The sequence below is a fragment of the Salminus brasiliensis genome, chromosome 3 (genome assembly GCF_030463535.1).
Source record: "Salminus brasiliensis chromosome 3, fSalBra1.hap2, whole genome shotgun sequence".
NCBI lineage: Eukaryota > Metazoa > Chordata > Actinopteri > Characiformes > Bryconidae > Salminus > Salminus brasiliensis.
In genome coordinates, this window is record NC_132880.1 from 83,722 (window position 1) to 93,538 (window position 9,817).

A 9,817-nucleotide genomic window follows, 5' to 3' on the forward strand; every position below is an offset into this window, starting at 1 on the left:
GTGTGTGTGTGTGTGTGTGATGTGCATCAGTGCTGCACTCTGGTGGTCAGACTCTGTGCTGCACTCTACTGGAAAGCCAAGTGGAAAGTTGGAAGGAATATAAACTGATCCTCTGTATTGATCACACCGTGCTTACAGAGAGGAAACCGGTGACAGTCTGACCCCAGTGTCTGTTAGCAACATTAGCCTAGCATATCTTGTAGAGAAGTACACATATTGGCTGATCATCTGAATCTGGGCTCAGAGATCAATCAGGTTCAGTGAATTTTCACCTAGACTTCTTCTTCAGCAGAAAACTGAAATGATGGTTAATATTAATATTCGAGCCCGCCCCCTTCCCCTCCCCCTCCCCCTCCCCCTCCCCAAAGGATGCTGGACACCAGGCAGAACCATAGATCTGTTTATTCTCAAAGAGCTCCACAGAAACACTCAATTTCTCATTTTCATTCTAATGTAACAAACAGACCACAGAACTTGAGCAGCACTGTGGACTAGATTATTAGAACACATCAGTTTCAAATATAAAATATGAAATGCTAAATTATAGAAGCAGCTTCAGCTTAAAAACAAAACCACTAAGAGTCCCTTTTTTGGTAACCGTGAGAGCAGGCATGTACACTGTGAGTGTGTGTGTGTGTGTGTGCGCGCGTGTGTCTAAAGACGACTGACGTCCTCCTCAGCAACTGGCATGTGCATCTTGGCATCCTTCCAGCTTGCTATCAGGCTTTAGTTGGCTTCTTATGTTGGAATTGTCTGTTCCACCTTAACTGGTGCTGCAGTTATACTGGGCGCTCCAAAGGAACTGCTGTACTATTTAATACTATTTAAGGTGGAACTTACATTCCAAAACTAGAAGGTGCAGAAAGTGCAGTCAGCTAGACGGATGGTGGAAAAATCTGCTGGATGGAGAAATAGAGGAGGTGGAGGAAGAAGGGAGGTGAGGAAGAGGAGGAGGAAGAAGAGGAGACTTGGCGTGGGGCTTTTCAGCAGCAGCTCAATAGTGGTAGGTGTAGGTAGCCGGCTGTGAGTAATACATGCTCTTCTTTATATTGTAGTACATCAGACTACTGCACCCCAACGCCACCAGCTGGCCGAGAGAGAAAAAGAGAGAGTGACATGTAGAAGGTGTTCAATACTTCCTGGGAAAAGTTAGAGGGGGTGTAGGTGTGGATGATTATAAACCAGTGAGCAGATGTAGAAGCAGGTGGTGATGAAATCGGTCAGACCTCCTCAGCACCATCGGTGATGGAGGGAGGAGAGCAGAAGAGAACAGAAGAGGAGGGTGGAGAAGTGGTGGAGGAGAGAGGAATGGAGGAGGTGAGGAGAACATAGGGTGGAGGAGAAGAGACAGCGTGAGAGGACTGATGCCAGATGGCTGAGGCGAACGCTACAGCCAAAATCTGTCCAGAGAGAGAGAGAGAGAGAGAGTGAGAGAGAGAGGGAGGGAGAGAGAGAGAGAGAGAGACAGAGAGGGAGGGAGAGAGAGAGAGAGAGAGAGAGAGGGAGGGAGGGAGGGAGGGGGGGGAATAAAATAAATCTTAGCTCTGTCACACAGAGACAGACTGGTCACAAAACATGTAATCACTTGGGGGTGCTACGATACTCGCTGCAGATGGGGGGAGGGGAGGGTGCTTGGACCCCGCAGATTGCCACTGGCAGCTGTACTGTATTCAGCTCCAACACAATCCAACCAGGAATTAGCCTGAAAAAATTCATTCCAGTGTTTCTGGAGAACTACTGTCCTGCAGAGGTGTTCGCACCATGCCTAATCCATCCACCTGATGGATTCTTCTGTTCTCTCTACCTGAACGCTCTGTTTACAAACATGATGCTGTTTACTACACCTGACTACCTCGGCATACACTCCTGAACGTCCTGTTTTACTCCTCAAGTACACACACAGTTTATCCCTGCTCTACAGATTTACTCCAGTTTACTGTTAGTATAGTCACTTAGTCTGGACACCAGTCACCCAGCCTACATGCAAACATCTGCACACATCTGCACATTTTTGTCCTTATTGTACTTATTGTCTCTGGACCCTGTATCGTGTCCTTGGACTACTGTATCATGGTGTACCTGTTCTGCAGCAGAAACTCTGTAGAACCATGTTTTGGTATTACGATCAATGAATTAAATTATTCATCTGATCATTGTCCTCTATGACACTAACTGCAGCTGAGGAAAAGGTGCTTGGACCCCACAAAATGCCACTGGAACTGTATTGATCTGTAACCCGATCAATCAGGAGATCCATTCCAGTGGTCTACCTGAAGATCTACCTTCCTGCAAATGTAAGCTCCTCCCCTTATGCTCTCACCTGATCACTGTCCTCTATATCACTAACTGCATATGGGGAGAGTGCTTGGACCCTAATGATTGCTGCTGGCACTCTATATAACTGTAACACAATGCATCCTGGGATTAACAAGGAGAGATCCGTTCCAGTGTCTTATCTGGAGATCTACCATCCTGCAGAGATGTTTGCTCCACCCCTAATTGGCCTTTCTGGACACCTGATTTGCCAGGTGAGGAGAGTCAGACTGGGTTGGAGGTGGAACTTGCAGGTCAGTGGATCTCAAAGCATACAGTGTTTTTGGTCCCAGTCCGCCTCTGCAACGAGATGATGGAGTGGAGTGGTAGACCTGTCACTGTGAGTGTGTGTGTTACTCACCATGACACCAGCGAAGCCCAGAAACACTCCCAGCACTGAAGACGCCTGCAGGTCAGCCAGGATCTCAGTCACGCAGCTCTACACACAGATAGCTTGGTATGAGAAGTTTTCACTCAGCAGGTTCTGAAGCACTTCAAACAGCACAAGTGTGTGTTTACCATGTTTTCCGATTGGTCAGAAATGTGGCGGACACACACTTACAACCTCTTTTTACATCTTCATCTCAACCACAACACAGTCACAGCACTGCAGCATGGATACTGTGGCCATGGGGAAAGCATGCAAATAAGTGGTAGTGGTATAACTATGCAACTGAGCTTAGGGTGGGCATGTAGACGTGGGTGTCAGTGGTGTAGCTGTGCTTCAGGAGGGCGTTTCTCAGTCAGTCCAAGTTCTGTTGTAGTGTGAGACACAGATACTGAGGCTGAATGTGGTCTCTGATCTCCGCAGTGCAGCAACACCTCCAGAGTGTTCCTGAGATCGTTTTACTGATGTTCATCATCAGACTTCAACAATGCTGAGGCTCACACACCTCTCTTTTCCCCTCCTCATGGGTCAGGTTCTCTTCATCTGGGTGCAGAGGTCTGAATCTGTCCTCACAGATGTGTTTCTATTGAGGTGGAACATCAGCGCTATGCTTCAAACACAGAAACGAATCGTCCTCCAAACCAAAGGAAACATCCACCCCAGGATTTTGTTCCGACTGCATGGACGACTCTGCTGCAGCCTTCCATTATAATTCCGCTATACTATATACAATGTTTTTGAGAGAGTGTGTGAGTGTGTGTGGGGACTTACAGCAGATGTGGAGATGGATATTCCTAGCAGTGAGTATCTCTGAGGGCAGGTGTCCGTCTCCTGCATGATCGTCTGCAGCGGCCCTCCTAACCCACAGCAGTCAAACTATACACACACACACACACACAGGCTCTTACACCTCAGCAGGGTTGAACAGCAGTGTGTGTGTGTGTGCACATGTGTGAATGTGTGTGAGCATGTGTATAAGGCTTGTACAGTGTTGTGGAACAGTCGGAGGATGACGGCACGGATCCCGTCTTTCTTGATGAGGTACTGGGCGTACACAGTGGCGTAGAACTCACCCACATGGTTGGAGAACTGAAAATACACACACATACACACAAAAACATTATGACATCATAAAGGCAGTCAGCAAAAAAAACATGCACATGATAAGTACAAGTAACGTGTGTGTGTGTGTGTGTGTGTGCGATATACCTCTCTGATGTAAACGAAGGAAAGGACGCCAGCGATGATGGTCAGTGTAGCTAGAAAGGTCAGCAGGCTGCAGTACTGAGACACATCAAAAGAGACAAGCTTAACTCGCATACATCTCTAACCCTAACCCTAGTCATCCAACCATCCGTCATCCAACTATCCGTCATCCAACTATCCGTCATCCAACCATCCACCTTCCATCATCCAACCAGCCATCATTCAACAATCCACGTTCCATCTCCAACCATCCACCTTTCGTCATCCAACCATCCGACCATCCACCTTCCATCATCCAACCATCCACCTTCCGTCATCCAACCATCCGACCATCCACCTTCCATCATCCAACCATCCACCTTCCGTCATCCAACCATCCGACCATCCACCTTCCATCATCCAACCATCCAACCATCCACCTTCCATCATCCAACCATCCAACCATCTACCTTCCATCATCCAACCATTTTACCTTCCATCATCCAATCATACATTCTTCATTCTCTTGACACTAACTGGGTTAATGGTACCTCTGAGTCTAACTCCTCTGCTGGAAGTTGAGTAATAGTGCTCATATCTTCTTCTGTTAGAAGTGTGTAGCTCTGCTTAGTGTGTGTGTGTGTGTGTGTGTGTGTGTCCTCACCACACCCAGTGCTGTTTTATTTTCACTGCAGGAACCGTAATCTCCAACAGCAGCAGTGATCAGAACCACAGCTCCTGCCGCCATCAGAACCGACACCACTGTGAGAGAGAGAGAGAGAGAGAGAGAGAGAGAGAGAATAAAAAGGGAACCAGTGTTCTAGACTCTCTGAGGAAATGAGGAACCACAGTTCCAACATTCACTCTTTTACTGATAAACACAGCAACTCACCAACAACAAAGTGCTCAGTCTTCAAGTCCATGTTGAGAGGACCTTCAGCACTGAACCTCAGATATAACCCCCCACAGAATAATGCCATGCCAACCAGCTGGGTGAGAGACAGAGAGAGAACGGGGGCGGGGTCACTGCAGTGTTACAGTGACTACAGAGCAATGGCAGAGAATTTGGGTTAAGAAAGTAAAACTGTCTGGCTAACAGGCTACTAACCACGAACAGCAGATTTAACAGGACCAGCAGGACTTTGCACACCTGTCCACATCCACCCAGAGCCATGATTGCCTCACTTCCTGTTTATCCTTGAGAACACCTGGAACAGAGAGAAACACTCAGGAACAGTGGCCTCATTATCAGAGGTGGGTGCAGATACGTCACCCTCCCCACCCACCCACACATATCACCAAACATTTGATGCTCAGTCAGATCTCTGATTGGCAGTGGATCAGACCTCTGCAGTCTCCTCTGTACTCAGGCTGCTTCCTCTGCATGTTCTTGAGAACACAGCTGTTATCAGGTTGGCAGGTTCTTTCATCTCTAGCTTTATGAATTATGTTCTCTAAATGAATCTGTATGATGAATTTATGCCTCTTGATGCAAAGCCGTGCCTGAGTGAAGCAGACGAGTCCTTTTTTAAGTGCCACCAGTGTACAAGTGAGTGTATAACCTAGTGTAGAAGTGAGTATAGAATTCTGTGTGAATGTGTAGAAGTGTAGATGTGTAGAAGTGTAGCAGTGCTAAAGAACAGGAATAAGTGAGTGTAAAAGGGAGTGCTATTGTGTAGGAGTGAGTTAATTAGAGTGAGTCCGTTTCAGTGGACCCTTTACAGACTGGTTAAGAGGACAGAGGCAGAAAGCGGGGGACGCTGACGGGCAGATTTTAGTTTTGTCTGGAGGACAACATAAAAAACGTGGCTCTCAGCAAAGTGGCGTCTGTAGACATACCGTGCTGCTGCAGTGTATCAGTGTGTGTCTGGTTTTTGATACAGCTCAGGCTGTAGAACACAGAGCTGCTGTGGGTCCAGCTGTTTCAGAGCTACAGCGCTGAGGGGCAGCAGAACACCCTGAAGCTGGACTGCCTCATTTTTATGCTTCTACGAGACACAAAGTGACCTGCCAACAAATTTTCATGACGTGTGTGTGTGTGTGTGCGTGTGCGTGTGCGTGTTCAGATCAGGCAAGTTGCAGCAGGAAGGCCAAACCCACTCACACAGCAGACAGTTCACCAAATAATTCCCTCCCTAGCCTCCAGCACTCTCTGCTCTCGCGCACATCTGGCAGCTGTGGTTGACCTGCTTCCTTTACTGGCCTGAGGGTTTCAGTCAGTTCAGTCAGTGATCAAGGAAATCCTGTCAGATGAGCTCTGGTTAGCGTCAGCCTACAGTGCAGCACTGTGACCCACAGCCGCTCCTCCCCTTCGGTCTTCTTTATCTTCACTGTTCTAAAGACATTTCGTCCGTTTTCTGAAAGATTTCGGTCAGATTAGCTCTCACTTCTACACACGCTTATTAAAGCTGCCCGTCTGCTGCTTTTCCACTGCGGGACTGATGGAGGATGCTCTCAGCCTGCTCTCTGTAGCAGCCAATCAGCGCCGTTTTCCGCAAAAGCGAAACTAAAGCCTGGGGTGTTCGGACCTGTTCGGACCTGTTCGGACCTGGTTCTTCACCATTGGTTAATACTGCGGGTAATGAGGTTCTCTGGTAGCCGCATATTCGCAGTTAACACCACTTACCGAACACACCAGACAGCCCCCCCCCCCCCCCCCCCCACACACACACACACACACACACACACACACACACACAGATACTTACCGGATGATGGTCTTCAGTGTGTTAAACTCTCGCAGAGAGTGTGAGAGTGAGTGTGAGAGAGAGTGAGAGTGAGTGTGAGAGAGAGTGAGAGTGTGTGAGAGTGTGTATCCAGGCCTGTATGCTGCGATGTTCTGACTACAGCTTATCTACTGTATACTTCCACTACACAATACATGCCCCGCCCCCTCTGTGCTCCAATTGGTCGATACCTCTCCCCCGTCCAGCAGCTCCGCTCTGATTGGCCTGCCCTGAGCACTGTTGTCTTTCTCCACACTTCAGTTTCATTTCTTCAGAATCCAAACCCAGAGTTTCGGTTTTAGTTTTAGAGAAACGGAGAGACTGCAACACACACACACACACACACACACACACACACACACACACACACACACACACACATTCATCCAACACACACACACATTCATCCAACACACACACACACACACACACACACACACACATTCATCCAACACACACACACATTCATCCAACACACACACACACACACACATTCATCCAACACACACACACACATTCATCCAACACACACACACACACACACACATTCATCCAACACACACACACACATTCATCCAACACACACACACACACACACACACACACATTCATCCAACACACACACACACACACACACACACACATTCATCCAACACACACACACATTCATCCAACACACACACACACACACATTCATCCAACACACACACACACACACACACACATTCATCCAACACACACACACACACACACATTCATCCAACACACACACACACACACATTCATCCAACACACACACACATTCATCCAACACACACACACACACACACACACACATTCATCCAACACACACACACACATTCATCCAACACACACACACTCACACACACACACACATTCATTCAACACACACACACACACACTCACACACACATTCATCCAACACACACACACACACACACACACACATTCATCCAACACACACACACTTTCATCCAACACACACACACACACACACATTCATCCAACACACACTCACTCACACACACACACACACACACATTCATCCAACACACACACACACATTCATCCAACACACACACACACACACACACACACATTCATCCAACACACACACACACACACACATTCATCCAACACACACACACACACACTCACACACACACACTCATCCAACACACACACACACACATTCATCCAACACACACACTCACACACACACATTCATCCAACACACACACACACTCACACACACACACACACATTCATCCAACACACACACACACACATTCATCCAACACACACACACACTCACACACACACACACATTCATCCAACACACACACACACACACACATTCATCCAACACACACACACATTCATCCAACACACACTCACACACGCATACACACATTCATCCAACACACACACACACACACATTAATCCTATACACCCACACACACATTCATCCCACAAACACACATTCATTTAATCACATACACACACATTCATCCCCGCACACACACACATTAATCACACACACACACATTAACCACATGCACACATAAATCACACGCACACACACACCCCGGAGATTGGCTGACTGTGAAATTACTTGGCTGTGTGATTGGCTGACTGTGTGATTTGTTGGCTGTGTGATTGGCTAACTGTGTGATTGGCTGACTGTGTGATTGGCTGACTGTGTAATTAGCTGACTGTGTAATTAACTGACTGTGTGATTGGCTGACTGTGTAATTAGCTGACTGTGTAATTAACTGACTGTGTGATTGGCTGACTGTGTAATTAGCTGACTGTGTAATTAACTGACTGTGTGATTGGCTGACTGCATAATTAGCTGACTGTGTGATTAGCTGACTGTGTAATTAGCTGACTGTGTAATTAACTGACTGTGTAATTAACTGACTGTGTGATTGGCTGACTGTGTGATTGGCTGACTGCATAATTAGCTGACTGTGTGATTAGCTGACTGTGTAATTAGCTGACTGTGTGATTAACTGACTGTGTGATTGGCTGACTGTGTGATTGGCTGACTGCATAATTAGCTGACTGTGTGATTAGCTGACTGTGTAATTAGCTGACTGTGTGATTAACTGACTGTGTGATTGGCTGACTGTGTGATTAGCTGACTGTGTAATTAGCTGACTGTGTAATTAACTGACTGTGTGATTGGCTGACTGTGTGATTAGCTGACTGTGTAATTAGCTGACTGTGTAATTAGCTGACTGTGTGATTAACTGACTGTGTGATTAGCTGACTGTGTAATTAACTGTGATTGGCTGACTGTGTGATTAGCTGACTGTGTAATTAGCTGACTGTGTAATTAACTGTGATTGGCTGACTGTGTGATTAGCTGACTGTGTAATTAACTGTGATTGGCTGACTGTGTGATTAGCTGACTGTGTGATTAGCTGACTGTGTAATTAACTGTGATTGGCTGACTGCGTAATTAGCTGACTGCTCCTTTGAAATACATTACAGGTGTACTCTGAAACCCTGCAGCTCTGCAATGACGTGTTCAATTCAGCAGTATGAGCTGCAGCCTGAATGAGTGTAATGGTAAGACTGCCCTCTGGTGGTCAGAGCTGGTAAGAACTAGTGACTCTTAACCAGTTGACCTGCTTCGTTTGAGTCATAGAGGCAAAGCCTGTATTAGCCTGGGTAAAACTGTTAGCTAGGGTTAGCCTGGGTAAAACTGTTAGCTAGGGTTAGCCTGTATTAGCCTGGGTAAAACTGTTAGCTAGGGTTAGCCTGTATTAGCCTGGGTAAAACTGTTAGCTAGGGTTAGCCTGTATTAGAGGTGGCCACTTTGTGCTGTTAATGTGCACAGATGATTTTTAAACATACACTCATATATATATATTTTTTTAATAATAGGCTAAAACACCAATAGTCTGCATACTTACACGTAACAGTGGACAGTGGATGTTTGGTCTTCTGTTTTGCATAAAACTTTATAGTCAAGTAGGTTAAAATGAACAATGGCAGATAAAATCTTTCTGAGCTCACTTACAAACGTTAAGGCTATTAAATCCAAACCACGCGTTCTGTTTTTCTGTAAATTCATTCTGAAATATTTAACATTTCAAACTGTAAACCTATGTTTATACTGCAGTTATGTCATCAGTTGTTTGGATTATCTTAACTACATTCCATATGTTTGTG

At 46.3% G+C, this 9,817-nt stretch overlaps 1 protein-coding gene across 2 annotated transcripts; it reads right to left on the bottom strand.

The window, feature by feature from the left end:
• Positions 1 to 386: 386 nt before the first annotated feature.
• cd9r (CD9 molecule related) lies at positions 387 to 6,742 on the bottom strand. 2 transcript variants are annotated; one of them, XM_072675039.1, is made up of 9 exons: positions 6,595 to 6,742; positions 4,995 to 5,094; positions 4,779 to 4,875; positions 4,551 to 4,648; positions 3,911 to 3,985; positions 3,689 to 3,790; positions 3,473 to 3,577; positions 2,675 to 2,752; positions 387 to 1,087 (listed from the first exon to the last, which is right to left on the bottom strand). In XM_072675039.1, exons 2-9 carry the CDS (start codon positions 5,058 to 5,060, stop codon positions 995 to 997), a joined length of 714 nt encoding a protein of 237 aa, XP_072531140.1. In that variant the 5' UTR covers positions 5,061 to 5,094; positions 6,595 to 6,742; the 3' UTR covers positions 387 to 994. The 2 variants fall into 2 exon arrangements, with proteins under 2 accessions (XP_072531140.1, XP_072531139.1); XM_072675038.1 differs by having other exon boundaries at positions 994 to 1,400; positions 6,595 to 6,741.
• Between the last annotated feature and the right edge of the window lie 3,075 nt (positions 6,743 to 9,817).